Source organism: Stegodyphus dumicola, chromosome 10 (assembly GCF_044657685.1).
Source record: "Stegodyphus dumicola isolate Sdum_Otavi_A_Nest chromosome 10, ASM4465768v1".
Lineage (NCBI taxonomy): Eukaryota > Metazoa > Arthropoda > Arachnida > Araneae > Eresidae > Stegodyphus > Stegodyphus dumicola.
Window position 1 is genome coordinate 93102130 of NC_140777.1, and position 19779 is coordinate 93121908.

At 30.8% G+C, this 19779-nt stretch overlaps 1 protein-coding gene across 2 annotated transcripts in view; it reads right to left on the reverse strand.

Annotated features, from left to right (window-relative positions):
- Nucleotides 1–19779, reverse strand: part of Ddx1 (ATP-dependent RNA helicase Ddx1) — a 193717-nt gene that overhangs the window by 5289 nt on the left and 168649 nt on the right. For both annotated transcript variants that reach the window (XM_035363517.2, XM_085825251.1), the window contains 6 exons: nucleotides 17412–17558; nucleotides 16423–16514; nucleotides 10220–10292; nucleotides 9555–9627; nucleotides 4506–4548; nucleotides 4317–4415 (listed from right to left, as the gene is read on the reverse strand). In XM_035363517.2, coding sequence (XP_035219408.2) covers nucleotides 4317–4415; nucleotides 4506–4548; nucleotides 9555–9627; nucleotides 10220–10292; nucleotides 16423–16514; nucleotides 17412–17558 — 527 coding nt within the window. The remainder of the gene's footprint in view (nucleotides 1–4316; nucleotides 4416–4505; nucleotides 4549–9554; nucleotides 9628–10219; nucleotides 10293–16422; nucleotides 16515–17411; nucleotides 17559–19779) is intronic.

The following is a 19779-nucleotide window of genomic DNA, read 5'->3' on the forward strand; positions in this document are numbered from 1 at the left end:
TAACAAATACCAAACATTAGATTTCAGACTGAAAATAAATATAAATTTGAATTTTTTCCTTGAAATATTATTATTTTTTATGTATGTTTTGAAAAATATTTAGAAATGGAAATTTGAAATTTATTTAAAATACTTTTAATTTTTTAATAACTTTTTTTTTCATTAAAAATAATTTTATAAAAATCAGTCTGATCAGCAGTTTTCAGATTAGCATTTGCCAACATGTTGAAGTAACACATGCATAAATGTGTAGCGAAACCATCAAACAAATATCAGTTCCTGCTTGTTCGACTGTCATAGGTCAGTTGTCATATCAAATTAACATACAGCTGAAAGAACCTTTAAGCAAAATCCTTAAACCAGTTTTTGTGATGTAGTAAGGCCTGGGTGCCTAGCAATGAAACTTAGCTTAGACTTACTATGACTGAAAAGCCATTGTTTAAAGAGAGCCTATATCACCAATAATACCACCTATGATCAGGGCCGTTCCTAGCAGGAGAGCAGTGCATAAACAGGCAGCTGAACTCTTGCAATACCACACCTAAATATTTTAAATCCATTAAATTCATTGTAGTACTTTTAGCTTGAAATAAAAATTTTATTTATCATTGAACATTTTTTTAAAAAATTTTTGGGGCGGCAATCTTAGAATGTATGCAGGCAGCCAATGGCCTAGGAACAGCCCTGCCTATGATTTAGCTTTCCTGTGAAAAGTGAACAGTGTTAGAAGTTATTCCAGATGCTTCTGAAAAAGATATGTTTTTTTTTTCCCCCATTTCTTTTTTATTACTTTTTTTTTTCTTTGTAATCTTTTCCCCATAAAAAAACATTGATTACCTTTGTCTTACCAGGAAAGGTGTAAAGATTGATCATTCTTAATGATGCTTCTAGATTTTCTCAGGATAACATTCAAAAGCTATCTTCAATCATATTACAGAATACAGCAGGTGACACTTAATGTGATAATTGTTAATACTATCATTTTATTGATATCGAATTGCTAAAGTTCTACCAGTTTAATATATAAATATGGAAAATATATCACTTTTTGCAGTGGTCTCAACCTTTTTTTTGCCCCATGCACTCTTTTCACCATCACTAGATCATTCCCTGTTTCCTTATCAAAAATCGAAAATACATATATACAGTTATTTAAATTTAGCTTATTTTCTAACAGGTTTTATAAATTAAACAACAAAAGGTTAAAAAACAAAAAAGGTTGGTAAATACCAAAACTTGATTAAAGTATTTTTCATACTCATAAACTTAAAAATAAATACCTAACAGCTAAACAAAATGCTGACTGCATTCCCCTCCTGAAACTAGGAAGAGAGAACTTCCTCTGGTTGAGAACCCTGGCTTATTGGAATAAAAAATTCAGCTAATACGACCAAAATATTATAGAATAAATTTTTTAAGCTGAAGTAAAGTCAGCAAATAGCTTCAAAATTGATAATAAAAATTGCCAAGCAAAAGAAAAATGTTGTCAGTTAAGGGATTAAGTTACCAGGCAGCTTAGTTTCAATTTAGACATAATTTCAAATTAGGCAAAAAGTAGTAGCAGCTGGTGAATGAAGCAGCTCTGAGAAGGCAGAATTTAAAACTCTAAAAACTGGCATTGAACAACAAAGGCCAAATGCCAGCTTCTGGGGTGGGGAACGTTTGACACCGATTTTCAATAACCCTATTGATCTTCAAGAGTACAACACTAGTCCCTTTTCTATAGAAATTAAATAAATAAATAAACTGCAGAATTCTTGCCCCATACCCACAGACATCCACAGCACACAAAGATTGCTTTTTTGCCTAATGTTAAATTTTACATTGGCAAGTTCTCTTCCAATGAGAGATGCCTTTGGAGGGATTAAGATAAGGGGTACAGTAACAGTTAAATAATTTCCAGAAATGTTAAATGTTATGTAGTTCATTAATAACATTTGCATTAAAGAGAGTATTAGCAGTTCATAAATAAATTTTTGTCTTTTCCTCATTAAAATATACTGAAAGTACTTGTTTATACATTTCTGGTTATTATTATTCAAATTCTATTACTATTTTAAAGGGAATTTTTTCTTTGTTGCTTAATGTTATTATTCAGTCAGTGTTATCAAAATAACCTTTGACAAATATGATCACATTAAGCCCTGTACCGCCATTTTCATAAAATTCCAACTACATCCTTTTACAAATTGTTGCATTAGTACAGAAAATTATGTATTCAGTTATGAACATTTACACAAAAATTTCTTAGAACAGTTAACTAACTGTTCCAATATATATAACAAATATTTTATACCAGCGGAAATACCCGATGCTAGTTAGATTAGATTGAGAGTAATGCATCTAACAACAGAGAGAATGATACCACTGTAATCCTTCTCTAATTATCGATATTTGATATAACAAAACCGGTTGAGGGTGTTTTCTTCTGTTACGAGGTATTTTTATTAAAACAAGACAATTCATTTAAATGCATTTTTATTGTAAAGCTATGCAATATAAAATATTTCGAGTTTTACCACCAGGAGCGAAAATGTAGCATTATAATGTATACTGTATATATAAAGAAAAATTTCTGTGTGTTTGTTCACAATCAACTTAGTCACTATATCTATCGTCACCAAACTTTACAATTCTTTTCTGGGTCCTGGAAAAAGTCAATGTCCACTACCTCCCAAAAAAAAAAAAGACTAAAATCAGAGCTATTAATTAAAAACTCTGAAAACGCTAATTTTTGCCCTCACTCTTCCGAGTGGCAACAATCTCACGATGGTGATAAAAATGCTTTATTTTGAAAACTGTTGCCACTGCTTGCTTTCAAATTTTAAGTTTAATAAAAAATTTACAAGTTTTACAAAATCTGAAATAAAAGTAGAATTGCCAAATGTTATATTATTCCCGATTCCAAAAATTCATAGGAAGCCATTTGGACCATTAACATCTGCGAACGACTTTAATCAGCCGAGACATTAATTGAAAACTCTGAAAACATTAATTTTTGCACTCATTTTTTTGAGTAGCAACAGTCTCGTGCGCTGGAGATAAAAGTGGTTTATTTCAGGGGGAAGGGGGAGAAACGCTATACATATATTACGGAAAAAACTACAAAAGTATTTCGATTGTTTTACTCTTGACATCATTTGAGAATTCGTATAATAGCCTATTACACATCATAAAGAATATGAGGCGTCATTGTAATGCATAAAGAATATGAGGGGTCATTGTAATGCATAAAAAATGCCAAAGAAACAAAGTAATACTCAATATATGCACCACAACTGACTAGGTAATCACGCAACAATGGCACACAGCCATTGTTGCTGATATATCACTGTTGCCATTGTTGTTGATATCAGCGCTGTTGCCACTCCAAAAAATGAGAGCAAAAATTAGCATTTTAAAAGTTGTTAATTAATATTTCTGATTTTAGCCCTCTTTTCAGTCTAAAAGGGCAATTTGTCCTGAAGGACTATTAATTTCGTTTCGGCATTTTGCGTTGAAAACTTTAAAAGGCTATATCCCTTTTCAAATCGTTAACACCATATATTATCACCCTGGATCATATTTAAAGGTGTATTTAATTATGGCAAAGCACACTAGGGCTATCTGCCTAAGGGGAGGGATGCCTTCGTGGAGGACTTTCTAAGGGAAACTGGCTCATATACACGTTACACATGGGGAAAACCATGAAAACGCCCATGCAGACAGCCGATTCGCGGGATTCGAACCTCGGACCGAACTACTTTACCGCTCAGCCGCTGGTGGGCTGATCATATTTAAAGAAATTAAATAAAGAATCTGCATAAATGTATTTATGTTTCTCGCACTGTGATAAAACAACAGTACCTAAAGCCATCAAAATTTGAATAACATAATCTTCCATAAAATATGGGCATGTGGAAGCCCTAATTTGAATCTGAAATTTGTTTTATTATCAACTTCAGATTTTGTAAAACTTTAACAAATTTTTTATTAAAAAACTAAACGATTTCAAAGCAAGCAATGGCAACACTGTACGAAAAACAAGATTTTCATCTCCAGCGTGCAAGACTCTGTATCGGAAATTCTAATGATATGCTCATTGTAGAACATTTGGTGACGATAGCTATAGTAGTGACTGAGTTATTAGCGAACAAACAAATACACAGGCTTTCTTCTTTAAATATATATAGATAAATATGTGTATTTGCATTTTCGAGATAATATGGCTAGACTTTCAAAATGTATGCAGTTACAGTCATCCAAATTTAACACACATACATACAAAAAAGATAAAAGAATGAAAAACAAGAAATTAAGTAACATTAAGTACACACCTGAGGTTCATTATACCAAATGCAACAACCCCCCTGATCTGTTAATCGGGTATTCCAGCAATTCTTCCCTCGACTCGAACAGTTGGAGTGGTACCAAACCTAAACATTGATCATGAATCAATAAAAATACTGTAATTAAAAAATCATCAGAAATTTAGATTTGATAATAATAAACTTAAAAGAAAATACCTTCTCAGGAACTGCAGAAACTAAAGAAATAGCAAGGCCCATTCTAAAATAAAATTGTACATGTAAGTGATCATGAAACTTACTAAATAAACAGATGACAGTCTTCACATAAAAGTCAGAAAAATTATCCCAGATAAAAATTTTTAACTGAACTAGTACATGTGTAGAAATTCTTAACTGAAATTTATAGTGGCATTTAAAAAATATTTAAGTAAGACTTAAATAATGATTATAGGTTAACCCCTTAACTGCCGCGGGCATATAAATATATGCCTTGCCCAGCCAATGCGCTAACTGCCACGGGTGTATATATACACCCTACCAAAATACTATCATTTGCTTTGCGCTGCTACCTGTAAAATTATTCGCAAAGCTTTGGAATGCAACACCACAATGACCTTTGCAAAGTATGTGAAGGAGGATACTATTTCAGAAAATAGTGGGGAGAAATTGGAGAGAGGGATGTGTTTAAAGCAGTGAAAGTATTGACTGTGCGGTATTGGCTGGTGTTGTTTGAGTAAAACGTATTTTTTTTTTTATTATTCTGTGTCCTCCGTTTTTGTTTACTTTTTGTAGCAGGTTCCAGGAATAAAGAAAGATATAACGGATGTTTTAAACCCACTTATCTTTTTTGAATTATTTTTTGATGAACTGCTTGTGCTTCATATTGTTACTGAAACTAACCGTTTTGTAGACGAGTATATAAACCAACACCTTGCAAACGAAAAATCAAGGCATTCAACCAGTTCAGAAGATATATGTTTTTTTAGGCATACTGATTTCACAAGGTATAACACTGAAACCTGATATTACACGTTACTGGTCTAAAAATGAATTGATCGAAACTCCATTTTAGGGATCTTTTTTATTATAAAAACATCATTTTTATTATACTTACATCTTTTTATTATACTTTTACTAAAAACATAAAACTTTGTGCATTCATTTTTTTCTTTTATTCTTTATTTTATGAAAGTAAACAGTTTTTAGAAAGTAAAACTTGCACTTATTTTCCCCCTAATACATCGCATGACTATGCGCGCCTGTGTGAAAAACTGTGGCACTGGGAAATGAATCTTGTATGTTTTCCACGGCAGTTAATGGGTTAAGTAAATGATTATAGAATACAAAGTGCAAAATCTAGAATGATCTTCAACAGCTAAAATAATAAAAAAATCCACCATGCTTACAAAATCTAGACACGGAGAACATAATACTCAACAAAAGGAAGCAGATATGATGTAAATGCGGTTTTTCTCCAGTCTAACAGAGATTCCTGCAAGTCACTTTCAGACATAAGCTATAGAATTGCACTGTGGGCAACAACAATGTATTAATAGACATTGTATTAAATTAGCCAAGATCACACTGGCATTATGCCTTTTGTTTTCTAATCCTTCTGCACATGAATCTTGATGCCAGATTTAAATATAGAAGTAAGATCCAAGATCGAAAGTTCTAATGAGGTTGTGGATATTGATATGTGTGTATGTGTGTGTGTGTAGTGAATGAGGGAATTATGCATATGTGAAATATCAGGTGGAAATCATAACTATTATTACAATTTGATGACAAATATTTTAGCATGTAATGTTAAAATGGGTTTCATGTAATGTTTCATGCAACATGTTATGTAAATATCTACATCATTTGTATTACATATGAATCACATGACAAGGACTGATTTTGAAACAAAGCAATTCAGATTGATTTTAGTATGTAATTGTTTTTAAGAAAGAAAACGAAAATGAATTTAATGTGAGACAAAAAGGCATTGATACAAATTAAAGTCATGATTTTGTTTTATATACTTTTTATCTTACAGATATGCTCTATATAAATATTTATTTGCTTACTTAAAAATTCAGTAATTAATACAAACTAAAAAATAAGAATTTATGAAAAAACATGTATACAAAATGATCCAACAGGCCAGTTAGACCAAAAAGCAAACTTAATACCCACCAAGTGAAATGCATGCTCAAGAGCTTTTGAAACTCAGATCAGCAATGCTTTTATTTTGCTCATATGTTGCTCTGAGTACAATGCACTGTATTTTATCTCTGTAACTGGCAACAGATAATTCATTTGTGATAAACAAATGTTGATAAAACTATGACTGATTAAAGCAACACTGGCTAAAATAAATTTATTGTATTACATATCATTTCAATTGAAATTTTCTCTCATGAACCTCTTCTGAAGTTTATTTATTAACACCAAATACATTGCAGTTTCCTTTAGTTGATAAAATCCTTAGCATCATTTTGTTTCAAACAAAATGTTTGCCATCAAAGCTGATAGATAAAGAAAAATAATCCACGCATCAATGCTCAATGAAAATAAATTGTCAAACAACAGTACAATTCTAAGTAGGCATATCAGACATCCGCTTTGACTAGAACTGTTCCACTTTGATGGTATGGTCCACATATCACAGCCAGCTTGTCATTTTGTTCTGGTTATTTGGAAAAATTTTAAAAGCAGAAAGTTTATGAGAAGTAAAAAAGTGCAGCTTCCGGTAAAATAGCAATTTGGCATTTAAAATACATGCTCTGTTATTCTTGCTAATACCAATTTATATATTTTGTATCTAAATCTTGTTGTCTAGATATTTTGTATCTAAATCTTGTTGTCTAGATATTTCTCCCCAAAATTATAGCATGTGACCTAATGAATTCAGTTTTTTATTCAAAAGGGTGTTATCCCAGAAGGGCTGTTAATTTCATTTTGGCATTTTGCATTGGTTCATTATAAATGGTGTTTCATTTTTCAAATTGTTGCCAACAAATATTAGAGCCATGCATTATGTTTAAAGAAATTAAATAATGAAGAATTTGCATGACTGTATGTTTGTTTTTCGCACTGTGAAAAAAAACAACGGTACCCAAACATATCAAATTTTTAATAACATAGTCCTCAATTCAAATATGGGCATCTGGAAGCTGAAATTTGAAATCTGGAATAGGTTTTATTATCTATTTCACATTCTGTAAAACTTTAAGTGATTTTTTATTAACAGACTCAACGATTTCAAAGCAAAAAATTGCAACACTATACGAAAAAACATTTTTATCTCCAGCGCAGGAGACTGTGTATCAGAATTCTAAAGATATGCTATTTTTAACTTATTTCGTGATATTGCTGCTAAATTGAAATTTTATGGTTTAAGTGCGAAGAACATGATATTTAATAAATAAAGATAACACACAAAATGTAAAAAAAACCTTGTGGGCATAATATAAAATTTGAAAAGTTTTGTCCCTAAAGGACTATTGTTTCTGTTTTGCGATTTTGTGATGAATCACTATAAATGTCCATTTTACTTTCCAAACTGTTGCCATCAAATTTTAGAGTCCTGTATTATATTTGAAGAAATTAAATAATAAAAAATCTGCATAAATGTATGTATATTTCTCGCATTGTAAAAAACGACGGTACATAAAGACATCGAATTTTGAATTACGTAATCCTCCTATGAATATGGGTATGTGGAAGACCAAATTTGAAATTTGGAATTTGTTTTATTATCCATTTCATATTTTCTAAAACTTTAACAAACTCAAGGATTTCAAAGCGAGCAATGGCAACACTCTATTGGGGGGGGGGAACCTTTTTATCTCTAGCGCACAGAACTCTGTATCAGAAATTCTAAAGATATGCACATTTCAAAATTATTTTGTGACATTGCTATTGAACTGAATTTTATCGTTTAAGTGCAAAGAACATGATATTTAATAAATTAATTAACACAAAACGTTAAAAAAATGCCCCTTTGGACGCAATTTAAAATCTGAAACCCTTCAGATTTCTTTTGTGTTTGATACACTGAATATAAGTTTCTCTCTCTCTCTCTCTTTTTTTAATAATTTCACCTGTCCCCTCATTGTTGCGGGGGAAAAATCTTTCATTCCCCCAGCACATCTCCACTGTGCATGGTTTATCTTAGTTGAATTGGAATTGCAAGTTGGCATTTGCAATTATTTTGTGCTGTACATTAAATAAATTTAATCTTCATAATACCAAAAAAGAAACTGTGTATATTTACGAATTAAATTATGACTATCCATAATACCAAACAAGAAACTGTGTATATTGATGAATTAAATTATGATTTTCCATTTTCGAAAAAAGTTTATGATTATACTGGTAAAGTGAACTACGAATTGTGCTTTTCAGAATTTTCAGTAGCTCGTAGGCATTCAGATACTGCAAATCACTTAAAACATACGTGAAACATATGGGGAAGCCCAGTTAGCAGTGGCTGGAACTTCCCCAAATATATTATAAAGATACTAATTTAAGAAACAAAGATTTCTTAACGGCAGCTAAAGAAGCAACTTTTACATTCCATGTCGTTATTTCTCCGCTTCAAATTTCAGCTGAATGCCAATCGGCAAAAATGGAGGAGAAAAACCATTTTTTTTTTCATTGCCCAATCTTGTTTAAATAATAGAATGCATTTTCGGCACGTTAAGTACATCGGCACCAGTCAAAAGAATATTCTCAATAATGAATATCATATGGTCTGAAGAAAGAGGCAGAATGGCTGAATCAAACATAAATGCTTTATTAAATTACAAAATTAACAATGAACTAAATTGCAGCGAATTTTTCTATGTGATTAAAATAACAGACAATTTTTAAAGCCTAATTTAAAGCAGAATGCTAAAACTGATGTAGAAAAACTGCAAAAATGTAGAATATTTATAAATCTAAATTGGTTAATCGAAATACAATTGTAAATCATTAGAATATTCTCAAACATTATTTTACTTCTAGAATTTGTTAGAATTCTATTGCTTAAAATTAATAAGTTTCATATACTTATTAATGAAATGCACAAATTAAAAAAACAAATGAATTGTTATACTATTGTCATCACCATGACAAGCAAAATTGGCAATAATTACGTGATATAATTGAACATCATTAAATTTAATTGTTTAAGTCATGCACAGAATTTTTATGAAAAGGATATTCCTTAAAATTAACTTCTTGATACCATTTTACAAACAATCCAAGCTCAGTAATTACAAATATACATACCTCTCAGCCCGACCTACTCTACCAATGCGGTGCACATAATTATTCTTTTCATCGGGTAATGTCATATTTATCACTGCAAAATAACCAAAAAAAGTTTACACAATGTGAATTTATGTGGATATCTTCTTTACTGCAATGTTATTTATTTAATCCAGTAAGTAAAAATAAATTAAAATTCCTGGTTTTACCTGAGAAATGAAATATGCGTTCAAAAATTTGCAAAATTAAATTATACATGTTTAACTGTTTTTCTTAATATATATACATGAATAATTTTTTATTAAAAATTTTATTATTAGCATTTTTTAAACATTTTAATTATTAGATTTGTTATTCACAACCCAATTAAGAATAAACCTTTAGAAACAGATATTCATAAAAGGAAGTTACATCATACATTCATATAAATTGTAATACAAAGAAATTTCTATCGATTAATTTTAATGCATAGAATGATGTATACAGTATTCATTACTAAACATTATTTAAACAAACATATGAATGATTACTTATTTTGGAATCTACATTCAAATTTAATTATTTAAGAATAATACTTCATTACAAAATTTCAGCATTAAGGATAATAAATATTTTCTGTAATAAAATAATAATAATGCTTTCCACATTTATAAGTAAGGTTAAAAAATGGAAGTAAGCCATCCTACCATATGGCACACCAGTCACATCAATGCCTCTGGCAGCTACATCAGTGCATATTAAGAATTTCACTTCCCCCCTCTGAAAAACAAAAAGAAATATTCAGTTCTCTTTATGTTAACATGGAAAAAAAAAAGAAAAAAAATAACAATAAAAAATTTTAAAAATCAAAAAGCTTTTAGATTTTATATTACACCTAAAGGTGTGTTGTGTACTTTTAATGGGGGGGGGGGAGAAGATCAAAACTTATAAGTATGCATTACATACCAAATATAAAAATGATATATTTAAAAATAAGGAAAGGACGAGCATGCAAAAATTAGATTTCTACATGTAACTAAATGTTGTTTATTTAAAAGAAATGGAATATCTTATGAATTAAAAAATTTTCATTATCGGATTATTTGAAAAGTTTGTCTTCTGTTATACCTTCAAGCATACCCTCGAATTCTGTTTCATCTTCACCATCACTTTAACTCTGATACATAAATAAATCATCATCTTCCATTCCATCTAGATTGGTAGATACACTACATTTTTTAAGTAACTTTTGTATTATATCGGGTTTAATTTCATTCTATGCTTTTATTATCCACTCGCACATTATTTCTAGACTTGCATGACGTATTTGGCTTCCTTTTGTAAATGTTTTTTCACCTTCTAACATCCACATACTCCTTTGTTATTTAAATTTTTTTTGAATGGTTTACTGTACATATATCTAAAGGATGATTTAATGGCAGTAATTCGGCAGGAATAACTGTCATTTCCATATTATATTCATTCAACAAGTCCTTCATATTATCTGTTAAATAGGACCATAATATGTTCCAAACTAAAAGATTTTTTTGGATTCTTTAAAGCGACAAGACTCTTTTGCCAACATTTCTTACCCACAATTTCATACCATTTTCATCCATCCATCCTTTCCCATGAATCTGAATGAAAACACCATTGAGGAAATTACATTTCAGTGCTGTCTTTCTTTAAAAAAAACCATGGGTTTTAATTTTGTACCATCTTTTAAGCAAGAAAGAATTACTGTGAGGTGAGTTTTTTTTTTTTTTTTTTTTTTTATCGAAAAACACAAACTGTTATTAAGTGCACCACTGTTTTTATGTGAACCATTTTTGTTCCTTTCACATCTATTGCTTTATTTTCAATCATATCAAACATTGCTGGATTTCTTCCATATTTCCAGTACATGAGAGTAAATGATCTTTTTCGCCTTCGTAAGTCAATAAACACACTTCTGGAAACTTATCAATTAGTTCATCAAATCTTTTGGAAGCCCTTGAAAAACTTTTGTTTTTTCCTTGTAAAACAAATTTATTTTGTGCTATAAATCAAGTGCACCAACTCAAAGTTGCTTTACAGTTTCCACTTTCATTTGCACTCTTTTTTGACAACTAAGGTAAATAAACATATGCTGTTTACTAATTCAGAAGTCAAACAACAAAAATCAGCGTTATACCTACAAAATTTTCACAGGACTAGTTTCGACGGTTTCACCGAACCATCATCTTCAGCTGCAAAACCGCAAATGAACAAGATAGGAAATAATGATTAGATAAGATAAGAAAGCCCGGACAAGAATAAGCAAGTGGCGCCATCTGTTGGCGAAACCAGAACTAAAACATAATTTCTCTAAAAGCCGAAGGCAAATTTGGATTGGAATTAGGATCGTTAACTAGAACAGAAAGATTTTTATGAATGTGAAATGCCTCTAGAAAATCCAGTTCTCCAATGGAAGATGTTTTTTGAATAATTTTGGCAGCAGAAAAATTGAAAGTGTGATTTTCGGACCAACAATGTTGAGCAACAGAAGACTTCTGTGTTTCCTTTTTTCTAACATATGCCTCATGTTCTTTGACGCGAAATTTTAAGGCTCTCCTAGTTTGGCCAATGTAAATTAAACCACACTGGCAAGGAATCCTATAAATACCCCAGGAATTCATATCCGGAATGGGGTCCTTGAGTATAGAAGTTGGAATTTTATTGATGGGAGAATAAACAACCCGAAAGTTAAACTTCTGCAAAATATGTGCAACTTTATAGCTAATTGATGGAAAGAAGGGAATGACAACAGAATTTTTATAATCTCCTAAAATAAGAGTGTGGCTTTTAGTGTGTTGAGATGAGAATTTTTTAACTGCTTGATTAATAATGTTGGGTGAAAAGCCCCTGTCAATAGCTATTGCTTTTAAATAATTTAGTTCTTCATCAAGGGCTAGTTTGGAGGAGCAAACTTGAAGAGCACGGAAAACATAGGAATAAAATGAAGCTAACTTTAGTTTAGTCGGATGACATGATTTAAAGTGTGGTGGAAGGCAAACCGATGAAGGTTTACGGTAAACTGTAGTACTGAAGTTGGATGTGTTGCGTGTGACCAGAATGTCGAGAAACGGAAGAGAATTGCAAGTCTCAAGTTCAAAAGTGAACTGAATAGCAGGATCAATAGAATTCATTGTTGAAAGAACTTTATTTAAATCATCTTTATTACCTTCAAACAGGGTAAAAGTATCGTCTACGTAGCGGAACCATGCCGGGAAGTTTAAAGTTTCAAACAATTTTGATTCATAATAATGCATGTAGATATCAGCCAGGATGGGACTGAGGGGGCTTCCCATGGCTAATCCCTCAGTTTGCTTGTAATATTTATTTTGGAAAACAAAATGTGTTTGTTTCAAACAGAGTTGAGTGAGAGAAATTAGCTCATCAATTTCGATGCAAGAGAAATGAAATTCGCGAAGTCTGGTTTCTAGACATCTTAATGCACCCTCCACTGGGACATTGGTGAATAATGATTTTACATCAAAAGAAACCATGAGTAAATTACTAGGAGAAATGTTTTTAACCTTTTTTACAAACTCTATTGAATTTTTTATGGTGTAAATGTTATTGTCTAAGAGAGTGGAAAATCTAGAAACTAAATATTTAGCTAAAGGATACGAGGCAGTACCTAAATTTGATACAATAGGGCGGAAAGGAATACCACTTTTATGAATTTTGGGAAGAGCATATAATCTGGCACAATTCGCAACAGATGGGATAAGCGAATGTTTTAAGTTGCTTGAAATGATTTGCGAAGATTTGATCGCAGTTTTTATTTTGGATAAGTCCGAAGGTGAAGGATCTTTAGGGATCGGATTATATGGTCCTTCGTTTAAGAGTTTAGTGACACCATCGATGTAAGTGTTCTTATCCATGACGACTATCTGGCCACCTTTGTCGGCCTTTGAAATGATAATATCCGGGTTAGAATGAATTTCGCGCATTGTAGCTCTTTCTCGCGCAGTTAGATTTGGTTTCAAAGGTTTATTATTGAATTTCACATTATGAGCAATAAGATGCCTAATCATTTCTTTCTGTGAATCTGAAACTTTACTGAACTTGAAAGCTTTTTCGATAGGAGCCAAAATCTTTGGAATCGAGGGTTTACAGGTTTGTGAGAAGTTAAAATTATATTTTAGAATTCTCTCTTGTTCTTCTGAAAGACTAACATTAGAAATATTAACTATTGGCTTGATGTTTACAATGGGAAGATTTTTTGAACTACTTGAACTGGAAGACCATAAAAGAAGTTTTTCGAATTTAACTGCAAGGGTGTTTTTATGAAGGTTAACTGCATTCTCCGTTCTAGACCAAGACTTTTGTTCAAGGGCAGTGAATTTTGGATATGATTTAGCGAGTTCCAGATGAAGCTTATAGAGTTCATGTTCAATTTTGGACAATTGTTGACGTGTATCCCTTATCACGGACCGAAGTAAGGCAAGCTTGCAATTTAACAGAATTCTTGAAACGCGACTCGAAGGTTTTTGATTAGATTTGATTTGAATAAAATTAGGGATCAATTTTTTACATTTACATTTAAGTAAAAAGTCAAGATGATTCAGGAATTTTTGCCGTTTCAGGCGTAATTTAGTGAAACGATTAACGGATGAAGGCATGATAAACAATGCAGAAAATCAAACCAAATTAACTGAGCAATAATAAAGTACACACAAAACAGCAGAAAAATCCCTCACTGAAATGAATAGAAAACAAAACGTTTGTAAGCAAAATGCAAAAAATCAGACAAGCAAAGCACAATATCCAAATGTACAAAACATAAACACTTGAAAATTGCAAAAATGTACTCACCGAAACTCCTACAATCACAAAATGGCAGCCACACCACGTGCAAAAAAGAAAGCAAAATGTAAGCCTGTTTGGGGCTTCTATAATTAAGACACAATAACACGCCGAATAAATACTAATTCAGAAGTCAAACAACAAAAATCAGCGTTATACCTACAAAATTTTCACAGGACTAGTTTCGATGGTTTTACCGAACCATCATCTTCAGCTGCAAAACCGCAAATGAACAAGATAGGAAATAATGATTAGATAATATAAGAAAGCCTGGACAAGAATAAGCAAGTTCACCCAACATTATTAATCAAGCAGTTAAAAAATTCTCATCTCAACACACTAAAAGCCACACTCTTATTTTAGGAGATTATAAAAATTCTGTTGTCATTCCCTTCTTTCCATCAATTAGCTATAAAGTTGCACATATTTTGCAGAAGTTTAACTTTCGGGTTGTTTATTCTCCCATCAATAAAATTCCAACTTCTATACTCAAGGACCCCATTCCGGATATGAATTCCTGGGGTATTTATAGGATTCCTTGCCAGTGTGGTTTAATTTACATTGGCCAAACTAGGAGAGCCTTAAAATTTCGCGTCAAAGAACATGAGGCATATGTTAGAAAAAAGGAAACACAGAAGTCTTCTGTTGCTCAACATTGTTGGTCCGAAAATCACACTTTCAATTTTTCTGCTGCCAAAATTATTCAAAAAACATCTTCCATTGGAGAACTGGATTTTCTAGAGGCATTTCACATTCATAAAAATCTTTCTGTTCTAGTTAACGATCCTAATTCCAATCCAAATTTGCCTTCGGCTTTTAGAGAAATTATGTTTTAGTTCTGGTTTTGCCAACAGATGGCGCCACTTGCTTATTCTTGTCCAGGCTTTTTTATCTCATCATTATTTCCTATCTTGTTCATTTGCGGTTTTGCAGCTGAAGATGATGGTTCGGTAAAACCATCGAAACTAGTCCTGTGAAAATTTTGTAGGTATAACGCTGATTTTTGTTGTTTGACTTCTGAATTAGTATTTATTCCGCGTGTTATTGTGTCTTAATTATATGCTGTTTCTTATCTCAATTAACCCAGTTACGACCCAGTTCACAACACTTTCTTCTAGGATAGGCCAACACTTCGTTACTCCTTTATGCAAAGCACATTTATTCTTTGGCATATTAATTATTGTGATTTCATATTTCTCCCACTCACATATAGAGCATATCACACCAACACCAAACATCCTTGCAACAACACACTTTCCATTTTCCTTAGCAAATTAACTAGCTTTTCATTTGAAACCAGCAGTGTTTGTTTCATTTGGCAGGAGCCATATTTACTAGTAAAAGTAACACTAGTTCAACTGCATTTCAACTAAAGGATATGCGATTTACTAAAGCCTTCAATGTTTGCTTCATATAACTACAGAAAGAGAAAACATCTGACCCCTAATTCTATGAATGTATTTAAATTGGAAGTTAATTCTTATCCCAAATTATGTTCCCGTTATCTTGAAACCCTAAAATAACACTTTTGTTTAACCCTGCATTAAATACGCCCCTCCCTCTTTGCAGAGTTATTTACCCCCCAAGCCTTTCTCCACACACATACTGTTTCTTTATCGCATCTTAATTCAGTATACTATTGTTTGCAAGCCTGGGAAAAATCTTTGAATGAATGACTTCAAAGGATAACAGCATCGCACATGTATCTTCCAGGTCTCTTCATAAAAAAGAAGGATGTGCATTGTATGAAGAATAGACTTAAAAATTTTAAAATGTGGTTTGAAATTATAGGTGGTGTTACACATCAATGTGTATTATACGGTAACATATATGGTAATTTACAAAAAAATATATTCATTGGCCACATATAATTGCTTTGAGAGTAGCCAGTTTGAAACTACTGAATCTTTTTGCTACAATTTTACAATGGAATTCACATACCTCACTTTGAAATTAAACGATTAAACATTATTTTCAAATCTATATATCCAACAGACAACTTTAAATGTTAATAAAAACACTAATATATCACATGATGAATACAAATTTAATATAAGATATGAAATGGATGGTTTACTTTGAATTTTTCAAGATTCTCTTTTCTTTCAGCAGGCTTTCTATCACCATGCAAACATACACAGGAATAGGGATTATTTCTATTACGTGGTCCTAAAAATAACATGTACAAATTTTTAATACATATATAATATGGACTTGATTTAAAGTTTAAAAAGAGCAGCAAAAATAAAATTATACATTCCCATAAAATCAATGAAATTAAACTTTTAATAATTAGAGTTTAGCTCCTTTTAATTCCTTTTCCATAATGCAGGAAGCAAAAACCAAAATGATTTTTGTTTACAAACTGAATATTCTTATCTTTTTGGTTAATCAAAAACATTTCAACAGTTATTTAGCAGAATATGGTTATGCAGCCATTCCACATGGCCTTGTTTTTCTAGTATGAAAAAAAGGTGCTCATTACAGCATTTCCTCTTGTAAATCACATATTTTAAAACAATCAGAAGCAATAATATTTATTGTATTGATTAACAGAAAAAAAATTATGACTGCAAGTTTAAATTTATTTAAAATAACTAAATAAAATAGAAAACTGCATGATTATGGTTTTTTTTAATTTAATTTTATTTATTTATTTATTTTTATTTAACTAGCTCTCTGCATGTTCTTAATCTAAATGACAGGCTTTAAAAAAAAAAATAAATAAATAAATAAATAAAAAAACGGGGGGGGGGAGACAGGTAGTTTTCAAGGAGAGTATTTTCAAGATGAGCACAAAGACATTTAATTTAAAAGCAATTATATTGTATTTTAATTGATTATGTTCACAATCTATTTTAGAATTAATGCATTTTTAATTAGACATTATATGTGCAATTTGAATGAAATAACTTTAAACTTAAAATGAAATAACTTTTTAACTTTTGCATAATTCAAAAACATGAACAGTTTAATAAATAATAGTATGTTTTATTTCAAATATTTTTTTAAGCTGCATAACTGCTAATATCACAGTATATTTTTTAAATTAAATTATAAACCTACCTCCACCCAGTGCATTAAGATGATTCTCCATATTATCACAGTCAATTTTGGTCCGACAAAAAATAATGCCTTTATCCATTTTATGCTCATTTATAGCTGTAATCACATACTCTCCTTTCAATAATTTTACTGCTTCAGACAACATTTCTGAGACAATAAATTAACAGTAATTAACAAAAAATCTTAACATCTTTACAAGTACTCAAACATTTATTATAACAAAAGTACAATTACAGTCGCATTTGTTCCAGGATATCTTGTACATATTAAATGTCACAAAAGGAAAAAATAAGTCATTTTTGCAGATATAAAAAGTGAATATTTAAAATGTACAATTAACCATATCAATATATGACATTATAGATAACTAAAGTCTATGAATATAGGTAACTACAAAATACTGTGTCTTAATCATAAATGTATGAAAATGACATCCTTAAAATAGTTTTTATTTGCTTAATTTCCAAATTTATTGACTTGTATGCTACTCTATACAAAGATATTAAAAAAAAAAGAAAAATAGAATTCAATTTAGCTAAAAAAACTATAACGCATGAAAATGACATTGTCATAAATTTCTATAAATATTTAAATTCAATTGATTGCATTGCTTTTTTTTACGTATTGTTATAATAATGCACAATGTTTTATCTACTTATTTATTTACTGCTTTCAAGGGTGATAGTTTTAGGCTTTGTTTTGTATGTAATTGAATTTGTGGCCACATGTTTCATACATACCCTATTTACTCACTTAATTTCCCCCCTTTTCCTACTAATTTTATTGCTTGAAAGTTGCAGGGGGAAAAATACACAGTATTTTCAATTTCTACACAGACTGCTTAAATGATAAACAGAACACATTACAAAGGACACTTATATTATGCATTTCAAATAAATTTCAGTAATATTCCTTTTACTTACACAAATTACTTTCCTATTTATGCATGCATTTTACATTATTACCATGAATCAGAAGTTTCTAAATTGTATGCTGAAATACTAGGTTCTTACACATTTCTGCACATGGAAATTAAATACTTTCAAGGACCATTAATGAAAAAAATTAAGGGTCTATCAGCAAATGGGAGCTGTATAAATTCAATTAACTTATGTCTCAACTCCATTTTTGTAATAACACTCTAAGAATATAATAGAGTAGTAGGGTGCATTCTTATTAAACATAATTTAGTCTACAGGTTTAGTAAATAGCAGGTAGATTTTATGTCAAATGGCATAGGTTAAAATGAGAAATAAAATCATTATCAGCATGATTTGTAACAGAAAATTCTTGTTAACTTGTTAATAGTACAGAACAGAAGATAACTTGTTGGCCAATGCCGCTACTTGCCTAGAGAAAGATCTGTTGATCAGAACAAACCTGAAAGCCTGATGTAGTTTTGAGGTTGGCAAGTTTTGAAAGTTAGTTGTGTTCCATCTGCCTGATGCAGTTACTGTTATAGCTTCACGAAGGGTTCCTGGCATTGTAACCTAGTTGATATATTTTAAGCTTCCAATACACCATTAATGCACCAGAGGTGATAAGTTGTTTTGTGTTATTTTAAGTTTCACTAGATGCAAAGGATAAGTTTCACATTAATTTCTAAATTTATGTGCTGTATGTTGTGACCACAGTAAGGATTAATGAAAGGCAATAACTTGCTTTAATATGCAGAGATAACTTTTAAAGGTAAGTGGTTAGTTACAAATAATTAAATTAGGTAGCGTTATAGGTTTACATTACAACTATTAAATTTTATTTATTTTTTAAAAACATTTGTTGAAAAAACAGTATTGAAACCACAATCTAATAACATTTCAGAGTTTAAAATGCATGTAATTTTAAACTGTCAGTTTCAAATCAATGTCATAACATTGATTCTTAAATGGTATTAAGATGATTTCACATTAAAAGCTACAAAACATTCATGTTTTGTAGCAACAACACATAACAAAATATTTATGTGTCTTTTTAATTTGAAGCCTTCCCAGACATTTGGGCTTAATTTATATCAATTTTTTTCTCTCTAAACATCTTTCCTAACAATTAAAAATCTGTTTCAATACACAAACCAGTGTTCTCACTAGTTTCTGTGTGCTTTTTCTCCTAATTTGCCAGTCTCTTAACAATGTACATAATGAGGTTTTACTTGATCTGGCAAAAGTTAAATGGTTCAAAACCTCTTATAGACATGAAGCAAATTATCGCTATGTCTGAAAGTAACTACAAAGTCACATAAAGGTTTAAATAAACCTTTTATGTAAAAAAAACTTAGAACATGCAAACAAGTTTCCATGTTGACAATATCAACTACAGCTTGTGGTTATGCTATTAAACAGGAACAGTCAAATTCAAACTAAAAAAGTGG